Source organism: Phyllostomus discolor, chromosome 9, assembly GCF_004126475.2.
Source record: "Phyllostomus discolor isolate MPI-MPIP mPhyDis1 chromosome 9, mPhyDis1.pri.v3, whole genome shotgun sequence".
NCBI lineage: Eukaryota > Metazoa > Chordata > Mammalia > Chiroptera > Phyllostomidae > Phyllostomus > Phyllostomus discolor.
In genome coordinates, this window is record NC_040911.2 from 58,724,466 (window position 1) to 58,747,669 (window position 23,204).

A 23,204-nucleotide genomic window follows, 5' to 3' on the forward strand; every position below is an offset into this window, starting at 1 on the left:
AAAATAAAATAAAATGCCAAAGGCTAAAGACAAAGAAAGAATCTTAAAAAGAACCAAGAGAAAAGTAGTTATCTACAAGGGAGGTCCCATAAGACTGTCAGCTGACTTTTCGAAAGAAATGCTGTAGACCAGAAGGGATTGGCAAGACATATTCAGTGATGAAAATCAAGGATGGAGGAAGATGGCAGTGATTTGGGTGGGAGCTTAGCCCACATACTTGTGCACCCAACTAGGACACCTAGCTGATCTTTTGAAGAACAGAGTAAACAGCCAACAGAATCCCAGCTGATATGAAGTTTGGAAGCAAGAGTGTGCAGAGGATGCTTAAAAATGGGTGATAAAGAGATTTTGTACGCTGACAGAAAAGTCCCCGGGCCTTGCACCAGGAGATCACAGCTGCAGCAGGAGCATTGGAGGAGAGCCAGGTCAGTGATAGCAACCTGGTGGCTCCCTTACCTCCCAGAGAGAGGGTGATGGGAATGTGCAAAGCCATTCATGGGATAAAAAGGTGGTAAGTGACACACAGCCAGGGGACATAACCCAGCTCTGGCAGCAAGGATAGCCAGCTGGGATAGTACCAGAGAAATTGGGAAGCCAGATGACACAAGGAGCTGAGGGGAGAGATGGGCCATGATTGGCTGTGACCCGGAAAGACTCCGAACAGTCAGAGAGTTGGGCTGTGTGGAAAGCTGGGCACTTGTTAGAATCAGCAGGTGGCACCAAGGGGACTTTTCTCAAAAAATGAACTGAGCTGCCATGCAGGGACCTCACATGCACATGAACCTTGGGTGAACAGTGGAGAGGCCAGCAAAAAGGGGGAGTGTGGGCGTGATTTCCTTCTACTCAGGGTACCTCACGGATTGATCAAAGCGGGGCAGCAGAGGCTAGGAGAGGCAGCAGCACCTAGAGGGACTTTTTTTCAATAGGGGAACTGGGCTGAAGTGCAGGAACCTTGTGTACCCACAGTGGCCAGGCCAACAAAGAGGGAGGAGGGTAGGTGCTATGTGCTCCCACTCAGTGCACCTCATGGACTTATCAAAGGGTTGCAAAACAAGATGGATTATCACAGAGATGACAATGTGGGTCCCACAGTGCTTTAAGGGTGAGGGATGGAAACTGGGCACCTGTGATTATTGTAGCCCAGATTGAGCTCCTGTCCTTGCAAGAACCACAGGAAAGGAAAAACAACAACAACAACAACAACAACAACAAACAACAACAACAAAACACCATAGCCTAGGGCCCCTCAGACTGCAGGATCCCAGTAAAACCTGCAGAACTGTCATGGCAGGTTTAAAATCAGCAGGAAACTTCCCACCCACCCCCATCCCCACCCCCCCAATTTGAACAGTAAGATAGTAAAACCTGGAGCTGTGAGAAAACCTGAGATGGATCCAGAAACAAGTCAGAAGGTGAAGAGCAACTGTTGAGATAAATTTCTCTCTGCGTTCCTTCAGAACTTGTGTGTTTGTTTTATTTCTCTTCTTCCTGTTTATTTAGTTTTTGTTTTGTTTGCTTGTTTTTATTGTCTTATTTGTTTTTATTTATTTTTTATGTTTATTACTTTTTTTAGATCTCTTTCCCAAGGTTTATTGATACATTCTCTTTTTTTAAACATTTTTTCTTGTTGTTCCAGTACAGTTTTCTTCCATTCCCCCCACCACTACCCACCACTCTAGCCCTTCCCACCTCCTTCCCCTATTTCCACCACTCCCCCCCCCCCCCCCCCGCTCTTATTGTCTGTATGTCCTTTATAATTGTTCCTATAAACCCTTCACCCTTATCCCCCATTATCCCCTCCCTTCTCCCCTCTGGTCACTGTCAGTCTGTTCTCAATTTCAGTGTCTTGGACTATACTTTGTTTGTTCATTTTGTTGATTAGGTTCCTGTTAATGGTGAGATCATATGGCATTTGTCTTTCACCACCTGGCTTATTTCACTTAATATAATGCTCTCCATTTCCATCCATGCTGTCACAGAGGGTAGGACCTCCTTCTTTCTCTCTCCTGTGCAGAATTCTATTGTGTAAATGTACCATAGCTTTTTGATCCATTCATTTACTGATGGGCACTCAGGTTGCTTGCAGAACTTGGCTATTCTAAGTTGTGCTGCTATGAACATTGGGATACATAGGTTCTTTTGGATTGGTGTTTCAGGGTTCTTAGGATATAATCCTAGCAGTGGTATTGCTGGGTCAAAAGGCAGTTCCATTTTTAGTTTTCTAAGGAAATTTCATACTGTTTTCCCCAGTGATTGTTCCACCCTGCAATCCCACCAACAGTGCCCTAGGGTTCCCTTTTCTCCACAACCTCTCCAACACTTGTTTGTTGATTTGTTTATGATGTCCATTCTCACCAGTGTGAAGTGGTATCTCATTGTGGTTTTAATTTGTATTTCTCTCATGGCTAGCAATACTGAGCATCTTTTCATATGTCTCTGGACCCTCTGTATGTCCTCCTTGGAGAAGTGTCTGTTCAAATCCTTTGCCCATTTTTTAAATTGGGTTGCTTGTCTTCTTAGAGTGGTGTCGTGTAAGTTCTTTATATATTTTAGAGATCAAGCCCTTGTGTGAGGTGTCATTGGCAAATTTGCTTTCCCAAACAGTTGGTTCTTTTTTCATTTTAATGCTGTTATCTTTAGCTGTGCTGAAGCTTTTTTGTTTTGATGAGATCCCACTTGTTTATCCTTTCTTTTGTCCCTTGTTCTAGGGGACATATCAATGAAAATATTGCTGTGTGGAATATCTGAGATTTTTCTGCCTATGTTCTCTAGGATTTTAATGGTGTCATGACTTATATTTAAATCTTTTATCCACCTTCAATTCATTTTTGTATATGGTGTAAGTTCGTGGTTGAGTTTCGTTTGTTTTGCATGTAGCTGTCCAGCATTCCCAACACCATTTGTTGAAGAGGCTATTTTTGCTCCTTTTGATGATGCTGCCCCCTTTGTTGAATATTAATTGACCTTGGAGACTTGAGTTTGTTTCTGGGCCCTCTATTCTGTTCTATTGATCTATGTGCCTGTTCTTATGCCAGTACCAGGCTGTTTTGATTACAGTGGCCTTGTAGTATAGTTTGATATCAGGTATTGTGGTCCCTCCCACTTTTTTCTCAAAATTTCTGCAGCTATTCGGGGTTGTTTATGGGTCCATATAAATTGTTGAGGTATTTGTTCTATATCTGTGAATTTTGTCACTGGTATTTTAATAGGTATTGTGTTGAATCTATAAATTGTTTTGGGTTGATGGACATTTTGATGATATTAATGTTTCTAAACCATGAATATGGTATATGTTTCCATTTGTTTCTGTCTTCTTTAATTTCTTTCTTCAGTGTTGTGTATTTTTTTGAGTACAGGTCTTTTATGTCCTTGGTCAGGTTTATTCCTAGGTATTTTATTTTTCTTGTTGCTATATCAAATGAGATTTTTTCCTCATTTCTTCTTCTGATGTTTCATTGTTTTTGTTATACAGAAATGCTTCTGATTTCTGGATATTGACTTTGTACTCCACTGTTTGCAAAATTCTTTTATTAGGTTGAGTAGTTTTTTAGTGGAGTCTGTAAGATTTTCTATGTACACTATCATGTCATCTGCAAACAATGACAGTTTTGTTTCCTCCTTTCCAATTTGGATGTCTTTTATTTCCTTTTCTTGTCTGATGCTGTGGCTGGGACTTCCTATACTATATTGAGTAGATGTGGTGAAAGTGGACAGCCTTGTCTTGTTCCTGGTCTTAGTGGAAAAACTTTTAATTTTTGCCCATTGAGTATCATGTTGGCTGTAGGTCTCTCATATATGGCCTTCATCAGGTTGAGGAGTGCTCCCTCTGCTCCTACTTTGCTGAGTGTTTTTATCAAAAATGGGTGCTTACCTTATCAAATGGTTTTTCTGCATCTATTGATTTCTGCATTTATTGATCATGTGATTTTTATCTTTGATTTTGTTTATGTGATTTATTATGTTTATTGATTTGCAAATATTTTACCATCGTTTCATCCCTGGGATGAATTCCCCATGGTCATGGTTTATGATCTTTTTAACATATTGCTGGATACAGTTTGCCAAGATTTTGTTGAGGATTTTAGCATTTATGTTCATCAGTGATATTGGCCTAAAGTTTTCTTTGTTTGTTGTGTCTTTTTCTGGTTTTGGGATTAGGATGATGCTGGCTTCATAAAAGCAGTTTGGGAGTCTATCATCTTTTTGGATTTTTTTGGAATAGTCTGTGAAGAATAGGAATTAGCTTTCTTAAATGCTTTGCAGAATTTGCTTGTGAAACCATCTGGTCCAGGGCTTTTGTGTGTCAGGAGATTTTTGATTACTGCTTCAATTCATCAGCTGTCATTGGTTTGTTCAGGCTTTCTGCTTCTTCTTCATTGAGTTTTAGAAGATTATATTTTTCTAGAAATTTGTCCATTTCACCTAGGTTTTCAAATTTCTTGTCATAGAGTTCTTCATAGTAATTTCTTACAATCCTTTGTATTTCTGTGGTGTCAGTTGTAATTTCTCCTCTTTCTTTTCTGATTGTGTTCATTTGGGTTCTCTCTCTTTTTTTCTTGATGAGCCTGCTTAAAGGCTTGTTGACTTTATCTTTTCAAAGAACCAGCTCCTAGATTTATTAATCCTTAAAATTGTGCTTTTAATCTTTATGTCATTGAATTCTTCTCTGGTATTGGTTATTTCCTTCCTTCTACTTGCTCTGGGTTGTCCTTGTTGTTGTTCCTCAAGTTCTTGTAGATGTAGGGTTAGGTTGTTCTTTTGAAATGTTGTTTTTTTTTTTCCTAGGTAGGCCTGTATTGCTATGGGCTTCCCTCTCAGGACTGCCTTCGCTGTCTCCCATGAGTTTTGGGTTATTGTGAGTTCATTTTCATTTGTTTCCAGAAAGTTTTTGATTTCCTCCTTGATCTCATTCTTGACCCACTCATTATTTAAAAGCATGCTCCAATCTCCATGAGTTGATTGTTTTTAGTTTTTTTCCTTGGTGTTGGTTTCTAGTTTCAGTCCCTCATGGTCAGAGAAAATGTTTCAATTATCTTGAATTTGTTGAGGCTTGTTTTGTGTCCTATCATGGGATCTCTCTTTGAAAATATTCCATGTGCATTTGAAAAGAATGTATATTTTTCTTTTGGGGGATGAAAGGCTCTGTAGATATCAGTGAAGTTTATTTGATCTAGGACATTGTTCAATGACACAATATCTTTGTTGATATTTTGTTTGGAAGATCTATCAATTTTTGATAGTGGGGTATTCTAATCCCCTAGTATATTTGTGTTGCTGTGAATATCTTTATTGAAATCCTCCAAGATTTTCTTCATGTATTTGGGTGCTCCTATGTTAGGTGCATGTATATTTACAATGTTTATATCTCATCAATATATTCTTCCCTTGAGTATTATGAACTGACCTTCTTGGTCTCTCTTTATGGCCCTTGTTTTGAAGTCTATTTTGACTGATATAAGTATTGCTATCTTGGCTTCTTTTCCCTGTTCATTCACTTGGAATATTTGTTTTCAGCCTTTCAGTTTCAGCTGTGTTATTCTTTTGTTCTGAGATATCTCTTGTGGGCAGCATATGTTAGGGCAGGCCCAGTGGCCTCCAGTTTGGCAGTGGGAAGGGTATAGTAACCTTTTAGGAACATAATTCTGCAATTCACAGGAAGCCACAGGACAGTATTTACAGCATTTAAAAGATACAATTTTGTTGGCCATTAAAGTGGGTCTTCTTAGAATGAGTTTATAGAATACATTGAGGAGAAAAAATGCTGAAGAACTACTCTATCTTATTTGGACCAAACTTCTGCACTTTCCACAGCTTATTCATTCAGAGGTGGGGTGTTCAATTCTTATTCAGCTTTTCAGGGTGTGGACAGTAGGGGAAGTAGGCATGGGGCCCCGAAGCTGGGAAGCCTGGTATACTCATTTGGACACGTGCCCAAGTGCCTTTTGGGCCTTCTTGCAGAACCGTCTTCACTGTCCAGCAGCTGGAACAGCTGGAGGAGGGATTTAGCAAGGCACACTACCCTGACATTTATGCCTGGGAAATACTAGCCATGAAAACTGAGCTCCCTAAAGACCAAATACAGGTGTCTGGTGTTCACTTCTTCTTGAAGACACCACAGAGAATATGTTAATAGTATACACAGTGTGACCCACAGCCAACTCTAAGCAGCCAAATACATTCCCTTGCACAGGCAAACTGAGGGTTACACAGCTGCAGGCACCATAGTGCCAGAGCCTTCCTTTACATTTATTATAAGAAGATATCCCCTGTAATCTTCTTGCCTTTTTTCCTTTTATTGAATCATTCTTTAAAATCACAACATTGTGTGCTGCAACTAGAAACTACATAAAGATATATCAATGAAAGAAAGTGACCATTGTCCACTGTAAACCCTCAAAGAAACCAATATAAGTAGCCTGATATGGTCTTTATGCACATTGTCTCCAAGTCATATATATCTGGCTATGAACTATGTAGATTAGATAGATCTACATAGATGATAAATTTATTTATATTCACATACATATAAAATTTTGTTTTGTTTTTCCAAAAGGTATTTTGTTATACAACTTTGCCTCTTTGCTTGACAACACATCTTGGACATTTGTCTAAGTCAGAAGATAGGCCACAAATCACTCTTTTAATAGCTATATAATATCTACACCAGGGGTGTCAAACTCATTTTCACTGGGGGCCACATCAGCCTTGTGGTTGCCTTCAAAGGGCCAAATGTAAGTTTAGGACTGTATAAAAGTAACTACCCCTTAACTAGGGCAAAGAGCTTGGTGCTGCTGCTCAGTAGAAACAAGGTTCTGGGTCAGATAAAATGAGGTGGAGGGCCAGATTCAGCCCACCAGCCTTGTGTTTGCCACCTGTGTTCTATAGTATTTCTTAAGCTAATAGTTTTCCATAAGAAATATCACCAACAACACAAGAAGGGATGATCTTTTCCCTTCCCTTCCCTTCCCTTCTCTTCCCTTCCCTTCCCTTCCCTTCCCTTCCCTTCCCTTCCCTTCCCTTCCCTTCCCTTCCCTTCCCTTCCCTCTCTTCTGATCTCCTCCTCTAATCTCCTCTTTTGAGATTTGAAGGACCATTGACTGAGTGAACTCTTTCCAAGCCATGAGAAAAATCAGAAAACATTATACTTGATTTCTTTGCATAATACAGTAAAGAATAATTTTATTTTTGTCAATTCCATGGGAAACTTCAGTGGAAACTAGTCACATAATGATGAGTTCCTGTGCATTTTGAGTGAATGGTGGGCACAGTTCCTGAAAGTTGTGTGTACTATGAGCTTCCCCAGTTGACCCATTTTATTTATTCTTTTTTTTTTTAGGAAGACTGAGGAAGGAAGAGAGAGGAGGAGGCAGGGGGAGAAAGAGAGAAAGCAAGAGATACATTGATTTTTGTTGTTTCACTCATTTATGCATTCATTTGTTGCTTCTTATATGTGCACTGACTGGGAATTGAACTGCAAGTTTGGCATATCAGGATGATGATCTAACTAACTGAGTTAGGTAGGCTAGGTGTCCCATTTTAGAATTCTCCACTCAGGGACACCTTCAAGCACCTTAGTCACAGTGTTTCCTTCTGCCTCATACCAGATCTGGTTTCAAAACCAGAGGGCCAAATGGTGGAAGCAGGAGAAGCACTGGGGTGGCAGCAACGTGATGGCCCATTACAGGTTTTACAGAGCCATGGTGCAACACTGTTATCCCTTTGCCTAACTCCATCCTCAACTCTGCCGAAGGCAGCGTGGAGCTTCTGTGAGCCCTAGCTCCTTAGTAAGAGGGTCCTACAGCCAGCAGAAGAGCCAGAGATGTTGGGGGTGGTGTCCCCATGTGAGGCAGCCACTTGCAAAGCAAAACAATTTAAGTGTTTACTCAGATTCAGGCCCAGAATATCACATCAGATAAGTTTTGGTCAATTGCTTTATTTTTCATTGGAACTTTGTAGACAGTGTGTGGTAAGTTCACAACAGGCCTTGGTTTTAAGAGTGAAATTATGTACTTCTATTATATAAAACATGTTTTCAAAATGTAAGTGCTATTAGAACTTTTTAAAATTACAAGATTTGGAGCTCATGGTAATAAGAAACAGGACAGTAAAGAGTAAGCAGTGAAACCTGGAGATGCTGAACATCCTACACACTCAAGTCAGGTCTGGTTCCTGGCAGAGGTTTTACCGTTAAAACCTGCCACATAACTTTTGTTTCCCTTATATTTTTGGTACTAGAACAAGGTGTACTGGTGAAGTTCAAGTTTTGGGGCTAGGAGCTCTGAGGAAATGCCACCCTTATTGGTCTATTTGTTATTACCAGAGACCAAGGGGTAGGGATCACAGGTTGGAGCAATGAGTCACAACACCCTGGGTAAAGTGGGAGATTAGAGTTAGGGGTCTGGGGTTGACATTTTAGGTTTGAAAGGGAGAAAGTTTTTGTTCATCAAACATTTTTTGAGCCTGTTCCAACCTGACACTATGCCGGAACTAGAGATACTAACTGTAAACACAGCATTGACTTTGCCATCAAAGACTGAGGAGACCAAGAGAGAAAATGTTCAGTGGGAAATTAAGCCCGCCCCTTTGAATTTACAGGACTGGAAGGGAGGATGGAAGGGCTACCTACTAGCATTTGCAGGTCCATGGCCATGCAAAGAAACTGGGCTCAGTGCTGCCAGACATTTTGGCTTTTTGAGAGAAGCTGGAGGTCTAGCTTTTGATGTATAATCTCCTGATTTTAAAATGTTGGTCACAATTTTTAAAATAAAAAAAAATCACTGTCACACATTTCAGTGGAAACTGGTCACACAATAATGAGTCTCTGTGCATTTTGAGTGAATGGTACTAAACAAGGAAAATTTGCTGGCTGCATCTGGCTGGCACACACCAGTTTCAACCCCTAAGAGTGAGAGTAACCTACATGACTCTCCTGAGGATGCAGAGAGAGGTACTGACAAGGATAATTCTAATGGGACTTAGAGAACAAGAACATAGAAGACATTTATTTAACTGCTGGACTTAGAAATACTGCTTTTTAATTTTTTCTTTTTCTTTTTTGAAAGGGATGCATAAAAAATCCATGGGGATGATAAGAAAGTCAGAAAATGAAGAAAAGCTCAGTGGACTCTGGGGCCTTGACCACCTCAAAGAAGGCTCTAGTCTAAGTCAGGCAAGATCCCAGACAGTCTTCAACAAAGCCATCCCTGAAAACAATTTGGAAGATGTTGCCATTGAGCTCCATGTGGCAGGAGACCAAGAAAGTGCACCAGGGAGCCAATGCTTAAGGATGCTCAGATTCTGAGGGGCTGGAGGAACTCCAGCCTGGGAAGGTGGGAGCCTTATGAAGCCCACAGGCCCCACTCTCAAAGGTTGGAAGTATGCAAATTATTCAATTTGGCTTTTTCAAAATATGAAAGTTATCTAGGACAAATCATCTCAGTTGTATATTTTTCCTAGCGTTAGGACAAAATTCAATACTACTTGCTTTAAGAAGACAAATGGGTGACTTAGGGAAAACTCCATTTCCTTCTAGAGTGCAAACCACTCTTTAAAGGCACTTGAATTTGGTATAAAAAATTGTCTTCTGTAGAACTTGAGGAGGGAAGATTTTCATTCAAACAGCATTTTCCTGCTGGGTATAATTTGAGATTTGGTTCAATATGCTGTATCATTTAAAAGCTTAGGTCTGATACACTCACTCTGAAGTCAAAAACAGAAAATACTTAACCTCCAGGGAATCAGGTATCTTCATAAATAGTGAGGACCCCATACAGACATATGAATGAATTATCTTTGTCTTGAACTTGATTTCAGATATTTCAGTTTTCTCATTAGGCAAAAATTTTGCATTCTCCTTAGGAAAAAAAAAACATAGAAAACCATGTTTTCCCCTTCCTTTCTGAAATAATGTGGGATCATATTTAAACAATTGTTGACTATTTATGAACTGCTTTAAGATTGGACCAGGTTTCTTGGTCTTTTAAAATTTACGTTTGAAAGCACTTTAGTGACTTCGATTTCATTATTATTTCCTTTCATGTATTTCCTTTGCCATTTATTTATTATGTAAAAATAAGTACTGTGTAATGTGTTTGCCTTTCAAGGTACTCCTTCTATTATGCACTTGCATGTCTTCATATCTTCGCTGACCCCCTGACAACCTCCCCCACCACTATCCCCTTTCAGTCGAGGAACATCTAAAGCATTTCATTCTTCAGGCTGCAGCACACATCATTTGTTGCTTTGTAAACTCCTATGAGGCAGTGACCATATCTAATTCACCTTTTAGGGTTCGGAGTCCAGAGAAAGCTGAGGGGTAAATGTAGAGCTTCTTGAAGAAGGCAGAGCTTGAAAGGAAAACAGAAACACTGCTTGCAAGGGTTTCCTCTGGAAATTGGTGCAGTCATCTGTCAGTTGAGGCCAGGTTCTCTCATTTTTCTGGATGAAAAAATAAGGACTCCCTTTCTTTGGCCTACTTCCATACTATTGTAAAAGTTAAATGTCATCTATCCTTATTGTAAAATCAGGAAATGAAAAATTTGTCTCATTTGTCAATATTTGTCTTCCTCTGTCTGACTTACTTGGTTAGCATAATGCCCTCAAAGTCTATCCATGTTGTTGCAAATGGCAAGATTTCCTTTTTTCCTCATGGCTGAATGCTCAATTGTGTGTGTACAAGCATATGTGTGTGCATGCATGTGACATTTTCTTTATCCATTTATCTGTTAATTACCACTTAGTTTGTTTCCATGTAGTAGTATTTTGAATAATGCTGCAATAAATGTAGGAGTGCAGATAATGCTTATAGATCACGATTTCATCTCCTTTGGATATAAACCCAGAAGTGGGATTACTGGATTATATGGTAGTTCCATTTTTAATTTTTTTGAGGAAATCTCATATTGTTTTCTATATGGCTATATCTGACTCTTTATCTCATAATATGTGTACTTCTTAAGAATAAGGATGGTATCTTATGTAATCTGGGTAGTTTTCAACTTCAGAAAATCTGAATACAATATTTTAATGTAAATCTAAGTACAATAATCTAGCCCTGACAGTGTGGCTCAGTTGGTTGGAGAATCATCCAGTACATCAAAAAGGATGCAGGTGTGATTCAGGGATCAGGACATATACCTAGGTTGATCTCTGGTTTGGGAGCATATAGGAAGCAACTGATTGATGTTTCTGTCTCTCTCCCTTCATCCCTTTCTCTCTCTAAATATATCCTCAAGTGAGGATAAAAAATATCTAAATACAGTATTCTAAACTTGAATAGAATACAGTATTCTAAAACTGAATACAACACTTTAATATAATATAGAATTAATTAGATATAATATCTAATAATAAATACAGTATTTTAACAAATACAAAGCTTTTATTTAATACAATACAGTATTAATTGCAATATTATAAATCTGAAAATAATATAGTATTCTAAATCTGATCAAATTTTGACAATTGACTCAATAATGTCTTTTACAGCAATTTTTCACATATAGGTTCCAGTCTAGAATTATGTATTGCATTTAGTTGGCATGTCCCTTAAATCTAGAACACTTCTCAGCCTTTCTTTGTCTTTCAAAACACTGACATTTTTTGAAGAACACAGATCAATTATTTTACAGAATATTCCCTAAATTTGGGTCTGTCTAATGTTTCTTTATGATTAGATTTTAGGTTATATATTTTTGGTGGGAATACTCCTCAAGTAATCAGCAAAAGTATTGAAAGGTTGATTCAGCTAGAAAGGTGGGGTGGGAGATAGGAGGGCAGTTTCTCCTGTTATTGTTACTGAACTCACAGGAATTTATGCTTGGGGTGTTCTATTCAAGAACCCACTATAGTTTTTGCAAGGTAGTTTTATTTACTTACAATAAGTAAAAGAGGGAATTCACACTCAAAACCCTGTCCCCCTGAAGGGTGATTAGCCACTGCTTATATACACTATTTGATCAATTATACATTGATTTCTTCTTTGCAATCGACTACACTTACCAGGTTGAATTCCTGTCAAGCTAATCCTGTTTACAACTGTACTGCAGAATAGCATTTAGTAAAAAAATCCCAGACTTTGAGACCCTTGTTCTATCTAATAATTCCTCTCTGAGATTTTTCACTCATCCTTGAGGGAATGGGGACAAGGGTCATACTTTTGTAACTACCTCCCGTTGAACATGGGTGGAGTACATACTTGAATCAGAGGAGTGACATTCTCTGGCTGCCTAACTTATAGGTCCCCTTGGTTCGGGGATTTCTGAGAACAGGAATACATATATTCATCACTTATATTGCCTTTTGAAGAGCAACTTGAGGTAACATAGGAGTTGGTAGGAGTACTGTGGACCTGGTTCATTATTCTCACTTGGTGGTATAGTTGGCTTACTTCAAGAGTGGTATATCCAAGAAGCTATAGCTTGTGGTTTAAGAGATGAGTGAATTATTAATAACACCAAATGAGAACTTGTCCATATTGGGTTCGGTTGATCTTGTAGGAATCCTGATTTCTAAGGTTTTGTTTTGTTTTTGTTTTTGTTTTTATTTTTAAATATCGAGTTTCCTGAATTATATAGGTGTATCTTAGTATTAATTGGTGTGGGTGAAATCAGATTAGCACATTTGTTTGTGTCTAGTTACTCTTCCTAATTGGATACTATATTTAATAGCCTGTTCTATCAATGGGTCTGGACATCCTAACATTTGAAAAGAGCCCGAAAAGGGCCTACTATATGTACATTCAAAATGACTTAATTTAAGCATTCCTTTAGGCACTGCCCTGATCTGGATCAGGGCAACTGGTAGTAATTTAAGCCAGGTCTCATGGATTTCCTGGCACAATTTGGCCAGAGTCTTTTTGAGTATTTGATTATATTATTTTATTTTTCCTGAGGACTATAATCTACATGAAGAACATAAGGCCCACTAATTTTGAGGTTCCAGCCAAGATGGAGGCATAGGCAGAAATGCTTCATTTTCTTACACAACCAAAAGAAGGATAACAACCAATTTAAAAACAAAGAAAAACCAGAACTGCCAGGAAATCAAACTGTATGGAAGTCCAACAACCAAGAAGTTAAAGAAACATTCATCCAGACTGGTAGGAGGGGTGGAGATGGACATCCAGGGTGGAGAGGACATGCAGCAAGGCAAGGTGGCAGACCACATGGGTAATACCACATTTGAGGCAGAAAAACCAGGATAAACAATGAAGGAACAAGACAGACAGTGCAACCCAGGGTTTCAGCGCAGAAAACTAGAATCTCAAAACCCCTGGCTATAAAAAATCTGTGGGGGTTGCTGAAGCAGGGGAAACTCCCAGTCTCACACAGGAGTCCATTGGAGAGGTACACAAACCCACCCACCTGTGATTCAGAACCAAAAGGGCACAATCCACTTGTAGAAAGTAAGGGACATGACAGAAAGTGGGATGAGAGCCCAGGGAGTGGCATTGTTCACTCTCTGACTCCTCCTCTATAAGAGCACCACAGTGAAGCAAAGAGGGTTGCCCCATTGTGGTGAATACATAAGGCTCCACCTCTTATCACATAATAGGTGTGCCAAGAGAAGAAATATGGTCCAAATAAAAGAACAGATCAAAACTCCAGAAAAAGAACTAAGCAATGGAGAGATAGACAAACTATCTGATACAGAGCTCAAGACACTGGTAATCACGATGCTCACAAATGGATCAAGGTTGGTCACAAAATGAAGGAAGAAATAAAGGCTATACAAAGTGTAAAAAAGGAAAATACACAGGGAAATAACAGTGAAAGGAAGGAAACCAGGACTCAAATCAATGATTTCAAACAAAAGGAAGAAACAAACATCCAAATGGAATAGACAGAAGAAACAAAAATTCAAAAAAAAAAAAAATGAGGAGAGGCTTTCACTTAGCATAATAGTCTCCAGGTCTATCCAGGAGCATCTGGGACAACTTCAAATTCTCCAAATCAGAATCACAGGGGTTCTAGAAGAAGAGGAAGAGGAAGAGCAAGAAATTGAAGACTTATTTAAACAAATAATGAAGGAAAACTTCCTCAATCTGGCAAAGGAAATAGATTTCCAGGAATTCCAGGAATCCCAGAGTCCCAAAGAAATTGGTCCCAAGGAGCAACACACCAAGATACATTATAATTACACCACCCAAGATTAAAGATAAGGACAGAATCTCAAAAGCAGAAAAAGGAAAGAAGAGAGTTACTTACAAAGGAGTTCCCATTAGGCTATCAGCTATTTCTCAAAAGAAACCTTGCATGCTGTGGGAGGCCACTCTACATGGCATGGGCCCAGCTCCCACTGGGAGATGCACAGGACCCACGCCCACAGACAGGTTTTCCTGTGGGGAATCAGGCCTGCAGTGTACCTAGGCCGCTATGAGCCTTGCTTTTTGCTAAAACTCCCTCACCCTGCATTGAGGACATTTACTGCAAAGCAACTTCCTAAAATCCATGCTAAGCCTTCCAAGGAGGAGTGTAATTGGCCCAACTACTTTTGCCTTTTCATTTGCAAATATCCCTCTTCTGTGATGTGATTACCAGCATCCTCTCCTTTGTTTTCTGTATAAGGTAGCCACCTAAAATGAGCCTGTGCATAGTTAATGAGAACCTCCTTGTAATATGCCCAGTAAGACAATAAAAGCTCATTGGAGTGAGGGCCAAGGCTTTTGTTCCCCTTGAAAGAAAAGCCATGCTGCCCTTTTCCTCCACAGGACTCGGTATTCCGTGTGAATTTGTTTCATATTTCATCCAAAATGACAGTGTCTGCATCAGCATGCAAGAAGCAGCTGGAAAGAAATATTCAAAGTCATGAAAGACAAGGACTTACATCCAAGATTACTATATCCAGCAAAGCTATCATTCACAATGGAAGGGCAGATAAAGTGCTTCCCAGATAAGGTAGTTATCAAGCCTTTATTTTATGAAATGTTGAAGGGACTTTTAAAATTTATTGTACATTATATATATTGAGTTGATTATGCTATTATAGTTGTCCCATAATTTCCACTTTGCCCTCCTCTGTCTGGTACCCCTGTTTCCTCCAGCAATTGCCCCCTTAGTTCATATCCATGGATTGTACATGTAAGTTCTTTGGCTTCTCCATTTCCTATAATATTTTCAACCTCTCCCTGTCTATTTTGTGCCAATGAATTATGAGGGGTTTTTTGGTTTTTTTTTCCCATTTATTGTTGTTCAAATACAGTTGTCTCCATCTTCTCACCACCACTTTCCCCTACTCCACCAACCCCACCTCCCACCCATCATCCTTTCCACATTTGGCTTTGTAGATGAGTCCTTTACATGTACCTTGTTGAGGTACATCATATTCCTTTTTTTCCCCTGGTATTTCCCTCGCCTCTGCTTACTGTCAGTGTGTTCTTTATTTCAATGTCTCTGGTTATATTTTTCTTGCTTGTTTGTTTTGTTGATTAGGTTTTGCTTATAGGTGAGATCAGATGGTATTTGTCTTTCAGCGCTTGGCATATTTCAATTAGCATAATACTCTGCAGATCCATCCATGCTGTTGCGAAGGATAGGAGCTCCTTCTTCTTTCTGTTGTATAGTATACCATCATGAAAATGTACCATAGTTTTTTGATCCATTCATTTACTGATAGGCACTTAGGTTGCTTCCAACACTTGGCTACTATAAAATGTGCTGCTGTGAACATTGGGGTGCATGGGTTCTTTTGAATTAGTGTTTCGGGATTCTTAGGGTATAATCCCAGCAGTGGAATTGCCAGGTCAGAAGGAAGTTCCACTTTTAGTTTTTTTGAAGAAATTCCATACCGTTTTCCACAGTGGCTGCACCAGTCTTGATCCCACCAACAGTGCCCTAGGGTTCCCTTTTCTCCACAACCTCACCAGCACTGGTTTATTGATTTGGTTATGATGGGCATTCTGACTGGTGTGAAGTGGTCTCTCATTGTGGTTTTAATTTGCATCTCTCTGATGGCTAGTGATGCTGAGCATCCTTTCATTTGTCTGTGGGCCCTCTGTATGTCCTTGGAGAAGTGTCTGTTCAGGTCCTTTGCACATTTTTTAATTGGATTGTTTGTCTTCCTGGAATGGAGGCATGTGAGTTCTTTGTATATTTTGGAAATCAAACCCTTGTCAGAGATATCATTGGCAAATATATTTTCCCATACAGTTGGTTCCCTATTCATTTTGCTGATATTCTTTAGCCATGCAGAAGCTTTTGATTTTGATGAAGTCCCATTTCTTTATTCTTTGTTTTATGTCCCTTGTTCGAGGTGATATATCAGTGAAAATGTTGCTGTGTGGAATATCTGATATTTTCTTGCTTATGTTCTTCTCTAGGGCTTTTGTGGTGTCGTGTCTTATATTTAAGTCTTTTATCCATCTTGAGTTTAGCTTTGTGTATGGTGTGAGGTGGTGGGAGAGTTTCACTTTTTTTCATGTAGCTGTCCAGATCTCCCAACACAATGTGCTGAAGAGGCTATTTTTACTCCATTTTAATCTTCTGGCACCTTCTTTGAATATTAATTGATCATAGATACTTGGGTTTGTTTCTGGGCTCTGTTTTGTGATCCATTGATCTATATGTCTTTCCTTATGCAGTACCAGACTGTTACTTTTTTGATTGGCCTTGTAAAATAGTTTGATGCCAGGTATGGTGATCCCTCCTACTTTGTTCTTTTTTCTCAAAATTGCTGTGGCTATTTGGGGTTGTTATGGGTCCATATATATTTTTGAATTTTTTCTTCTATATCTGTGAATTATATAATTGTATTTTAATGGGGATTCCATGGAATCTATAACTTGCTTTAGGTAGTATGGACATTTTGATAATGTTAATTCTTCCAATCCATGAACATGGTATATTCTTCCATTTATTTCTGTCTTCCTTCATTTCTTTCTATGGTGTTTTGTAGTTTTCTGGGTACAGGTCTTTTACCTACTTGGCTAAGTTTCTTCCTAGATACTTTATTTTTCTTGTTGCTATAGCAAATGGGATTTTTCCCCCTGATATCTGTTTCTGACATTTCATTGTTGATATACAAAAATGCCTTTGATTTCTGAATATTGTCTTCGTATCCTGCTGTTTTGCCAAATTCACTTATTAGGTCAAATAGTTTTTTGGTGGAGTCTATAGGGTTTTTCTATGTACACTATCATGTCATCTGCAAACAATGACAGTTTTACTTCCTCCTTTCCAGTTTAGGTAACTTTTATTTCTTCTTCTTGTCTGATCTCTGTGGCTAGGTGTTCCAATACTCTCTTGAGTAGAAGTGGTGAAAGTGGACATCTTTGTTTTGTTCCTTATCTTTGTCAGAAAGGTTTTAATTTTTCCCCATTGAGTATGATGTTGGCTGTAGGTTTTTCATATATACCCTTTATTATATTGAGGTATTGTCTCTCCTCTTCCACTATGTGAGTGCTTTTATCATAAATGGTTCCTTTACCTTAGAAATGCTTTTTCTGCAACTATTGATATGATCTTGTGGTTTTCGTCTTTTCTTTTGTTTATGTGATGTATTAACATGTATTGATTTGTGAATATTGTACCATCCATGGTGTATGGTCTTTTTGATGTATTGCTGGATTTGTATGGCTAATATTTTGTTGAGGATTTTAGCATCTACATTCATCAGTGATATTGGCCTGTGATTTTCTCTGTTGAGTCTTTAGCTTGTTTTGAGATTATGATGATGCTGACCTCATAAAAAGAGTTTTGGAGTCTTCCCTCTTTCTGGATTTTTTGGAATAGTCTGAGAAAAATAGTGGTTAACTGTTCCTTAAATGTTTTGTAAAATTCTCCTGTAAAACTGTCCATTCCTGAGCTTTAATGTGATAGAAGTTTTTTCATTACTGCTTAAATTTTCCAGCTTTTATTAGTCTTTTTAGGTTTTCTGCTTCTTTTCGACTAAGTTTTGGAGGACTATATGTTTCAAAAAAATTGTTCATTTTGCTCTGTTCAAATATCTTGGCGTATAGTTTGTAACAATATCTTACTGTCCTTTTTATGTCTGTGGTATCATTATAAGTTATCCTTTTTCATTTCTGATTTTGTTTATTTGGGACCTCTCTTATTTTTTGATGAGTCTGGTTAAAGGATTGTCAATTTTGTTTATGTTTTCAAAAAGCCAGCTCCTGGAATAGTTCATCCTTTGAATTGTTCTCTTAGTCTCCATATTATTTAATTCAGCTTCTATCTTCATTATGTACTTCCTTCTATTCATTCTTGGTTTTGTTTGATGTTTTTCTTTCACTTCTTGTACATGTCGGTTTAGGTTGTTTATTTGGAGTGTTTCTATATTTTTTAGGTAGGCCTTTATTGCTATCAACATCCCTCTCAAGACTGCCTTCTCTGTTTCCCACAGGTTTTGGACTGTTGTAAGTTTATTTGTATTTGTTTCCAGAAACTGTTTGATTTCTTCCTTGATCTCATTTTTAACCTGTTCATTGTTTAAAGCATGCTATTCAATCTCCATGAGTTTGAGTGTTTTTGAGTTTTTTTCCTTGAAGTTGGTTTGTAGTTTCAATCCCTTATGGTTGGAGAAGGTTCTTGATATGATTTAAGTATTCTTGAATTTGTCAAGGGTTGTTTTGTGTGATATCATGTGGTCTATCTTTGAAAATGTTCCATGTGCATTTGAGAAGCATGTGTATTCTTTTTTCTTTGGGATGAAAGATTCTTTATATATAAGTTAAGTCCATTTGATCTAATGTCTTTCAGTTCCACTATATCCTTGTTGATATTTTGTTTGGAAGATCTATCCAGTTATGATAGTGGGGTGTTAAAATCCCCTACCATGATTGCGTTGCTGTCTATACCTTTGTTGAAGTTCTCTAAGATTTTCCTTATGTATTTAGGTGCTCCTATGTTGGGTGCACATATGTTTACAATATTCATGTCTTCTTGATGGATTCTTTTCTTGACAATTGTGAAGTGTCCATCTGTGTCTCTTCTTATGGCCTTTGTTTTGAAGTCTATTTTGTCCGATATAATATTGCTACCTCAGCTTATTCCCTGTCTGTTTGCTTGGGATATTTTTTTTAACCCTTCACCTTCAGTCTGTATAGGTCTTTTGTTCTGAAGTGGGTTTCTTGTAGGCAGGATTTGTGCAGCTCATGTTTTTATCCATTAAGCTACCCTGTATCTTTTGATTGGTACATTTAATCCATTTACATTTAAGGTTATTATTCATAGGTAGTTATTCATTACCATTGTATTCCCTTTGTACCTGTGTTCCTCTCTCACTTGCTGTTTTTCTTCCTTTTCTTAAAGCAGTCTTTTTAGCATATCCTGCAATGCTGGTTTGGTAGAGGTGTATCCTTTTAGCCTTCTTTTGTCTAGGAAGCTCCTTCTTTCACCTTCCATTTTAATTGAGAGCCTTGCTGGGTAAGATGGTCTTGGTTACAGGCTTTTGATTTTCATTTTGAAATATTTCTTGCCATTCCCTTCTGACTCCCAATGTTACCATTGAGGAGTCAGCTGCTAGCCTTCTCAGGGATCCCTTGTATGTTACTCCCTGATTCTACCTTGCTGCCTTTAAGACTCTCTCTTTGTCTTTGAATTTTGCCATTTTAATTATGATGTGTCTTGGAGAAGGCCTCTTTTGGTTCCTCTTGATTGGAACTCTCTGTGCTTCCTGCAATTGTATGACTTTTTCTTTCATCAAATTAAGGAACTTCTCCATCATTACTTTTTCAAACAGGTTTTCTATTCCTTCCTCCTCTTTTTCTCTGTCTGGTATGCTTATTATATGGATATTATTATGTTTCATGTTGTCCTGAAGTTCTGTTAACCTCTCTCCATTCTTTTTAGTCTTTCTTAATTTTCTTGCTTCTTCTGGGAGTTTTTTTCTACCTTGTTCTCCAGGTTGCTCATTCAATCCTGTGCTACATCTGGCCTGCTTTTGATTCTTTCTATTGTGTCCTTCAATTCAGATATTGTATTCTTCATTTCCTCTTGGCCCTTGTTGATTGTTTCTACATCCTTTTTATGCTAATATAGTTTGCAGTAAGTTCCTTGTAGCATCCATATAGAGTTTGGTAATTCCTACTGAGCTTATTGAGCTTTGTTATAACCAATGTGTTGAACCCAGTATCTGATAGGTGACTTGCCTCTATTTCATTTAGCACTTTTTCCAAGGATTCTTTTTTTCCTTTCAGCTGGGTGTTGTTTCTTTGTCTCCTCTTTATTTTTTAGGCTCCTTTCCTTCTGGTTCTTAATACTATCTATTTTGCCTTCCTCACTTTGTGGTGTGAACTACTATGGTATGAGTCCTGTGAGATTCAGTGCTGCAGTCTTCTTGATCACCTGAACTAGATGCTCTTGGATGCCCTTTATGCCATTTATGTTTTTACTCTGGATGTAATTGGGTTTTTATTGTTGTTTTGTCTTTCTTTGGTGCGTCCTTCCCTCCAGCTGGTTGACTGAAGGTCACTCTGCCCACCACATCTTGTATGTTGTTGTGCAGGTGCTTCCAGAACAAAATCACAAAGCCCAGAGAACAAACCCACCCCCCAAAAAATAACTTCCTCCCCTGCAATCCCACTATCAACAGCAAATGAATCTGTATTAATAAGGAGGTAAAGAGATTAAGACTATTATAAGAAAGGAGAGCAGATAAGAGATTACCTTCTGAAAGAAAAATGATGTTGAGCGGGTAGAGGGAGGAGCACTAATGAAAGTTGGGGGCAAGATGGAGGAATAGGTGGACGCACCGTACCTCCTCGTACAACCAAGATTAGAAAAACAATAATTTACAACAATAATTTACTATCAGAATAACACCCAGATCCGGCAGAGGATTTATCTGAATGGAAGTCGGGCAGCCAAGAAGTTGAAGTAGACGCGTTCATCCAGACTGGTAGGAGAAGACAAGCTGGGCGGGTGCGAGGCTGGCTCGGCGTGGGGCTGGCTCGGGTCGGCGGCGTGGAGGTCAGGGAAAGTTTGGTGCAACAGCCATCTGGGGGTTCAAGAACGCAGCAGTGATCTCTGAGTACGCAGGCTGCGGCTGGCAGACCCAGAGGGGTAGCGATTGCGGACAAGGGCAGAACTCGAGGCCCGGAAGCCCAGACAAGGGTCTGAGTCCAGGAGAACGGAGCTATCGCCATTGTTTTCTCCCATCCCGCTCCCGCCCCACCCCCACATATAACGTCACAATCTAGCGACTGGGGTGCCCAGCCCCGGTGAGCACCAAAGGCTCCGCCCCACCACCGTGACAAGAGCAACCAGACCAAAAAAAAAAAAAAAAAAAGGAGAGACAGGGGAAAAAAAATATGTTTTCAACAGAGCAGATGAGCCCCCCAGGACTCATCCTTTTGAGCGACCAAGAATTAGCCAATCTATCAGATACGCAGTTCAAAACACTGGTGATCAAAAAGCTCACGGAACTGGTAGATTTTGGACGAAATCTAGATGAAAGGATGCAGGTTACCATAAAAGAGATGCAGGAAGATACTCGGAGGAGAGCCAATAGTGAAAGGAAGGAATATGAGTCTCAAAACAATACAGTGGACCAGAAGGAAGATAGAATCAACCAAGCAGGAAAGCATGATGAAATAAGAATTCAAAAAATTGAGGAAAAGATTAAGAGCATCCAAGACACCTTTAAACGTTCCAATATCCGAATTATAGGGGTACCAGAATCGGCAGGGGAAAAGCAACAGATTGAGCACGTATTTGAACAAATAATAAAGGAGAACTTCCCCATTCTGGCAAAGGGAACAGTCTTCCAAGAAATCCAAGAAGCTCAGAGAGCCCCAAAGAAGTTGGACCCAAGAAGAAACACACCAAGGTACATCATCATCACATTAGCCAAGGTAAAAACGAAGGAGAGAATCCTAGAAGCAGCAAGAGATAAGGGGACAGTCACCTACAAAGGAGTTCCCATCAGACTGTCAGCTGATTTCTCCAAAGAGACCTTATAGGCAAGAAGGGGCTGGAAAGAAATATTCCAAGTCATGAAAGACAAGGACCTACATCCCAGATTGCTCTATCCAGCAAAGCTCTCATTTAGAATGGAAGGGCAGATAAAGTGCTTCTCAGATAAGGTCAAGTTAAAGGAGTTCATCATCACCAAGCCCTTATTTTATAAAATGCTAAAGGGACTTATCTAAGAAAAGAAGATAAAGAAAAGACATGTATAGTAAAAGGACAGCAAACTCACAAATATTAACAACCACACCTAAAGCAAAACCAAAAGAAACTAAGTAAACAATTAGAACAGGAACAGAACCACAGAAATGGAGGGTACATGGAGGGTTAGCAGCAGGGGGGTGGGAGGATGAGAGAGGGGAAAAGGTATAGAGAATAAGTAGCATAGAATGTAGGTTGAAAATAGATAGGGGGAGGGCAAGAATAGTACGGGAAATGTAGAAACTAAAGAACTCATAAGTATGACACATGGACATGAACTAAAGGGGGGAAATGTGGGTGGGAGGGGGTACAGGGGGGAGGGGAGAGAAGGGGGGAAATGGGACAACTGTAATAGCATAATCAATACAATATATTTAAAAAAAGGAAGAAGAGAATTATAACTGCTTGTTTATTATCATATAAATAATATACAATAAAGCAAAAAAAAAGTTGGGAGTTGGAGCAATGCGAATAGTGAAAGTAAAATTTGCATCAGGAATAAACAAGGGAATGAAGAATGTAGAATGGAATACGAGAAGGGAAGCATATAATGTTAGATTTAAACAGAAATTAAAGTGATATAACATAAAATAAAGTTAGAGAAAAGGGAAGGACAAGTAGTAAATAATTAATAAAATATATAGGTTCCAAATTGAAGAGAAAGATCCACCACAGTACTATCAACAACAAATGATCTAAATTTAGTATAGGTGGTATGGGAGAAAGAGGGAAAGAAGAAGCAAAGATAAGCTTAAGAGATATCTAGAGGAATGGGAAGTGGTTTTGAAATGAGAGAGGGAGAGGGAATAGCAAGAGTTAGCAACAAAAACCAGGCTAAGACAGGGAAAAATTAAAATTTGAAATGTAGGGAAAAAGAATGAAAAAATTTTAATGAAGAAAAATAAAAGGGCAGGATGACATTGAAATAGAAGAAAGATTAAAAAAAAAAACAGGCCAAGATGACAAAATTAAAAATTTGATATGAAAAAAGAGTAGAAGAGGGGACCAGTAATATTTGATACTTGAAATACAAAGTTAGTGAAGCTCTGGAGATAAAATTGAAAAAAATGCAACAATTGCTCTATCCTCAACCAA

At 38.8% G+C, this 23,204-nt stretch overlaps 1 protein-coding gene across 1 annotated transcript; it reads left to right on the top strand.

The window, feature by feature from the left end:
* The first annotated feature begins 330 nt into the window (after positions 1-330).
* Positions 331-9,344, top strand: VSX1 (visual system homeobox 1). The gene is given in 8 exon segments (XM_028523572.1): positions 331-425; positions 5,959-6,082; positions 7,605-7,712; positions 7,714-7,755; positions 7,820-7,841; positions 8,335-8,343; positions 9,063-9,231; positions 9,233-9,344. Coding segments are annotated over 8 exon segments (681 nt in total).
* Positions 9,345-23,204: the final 13,860 nt, after the last annotated feature.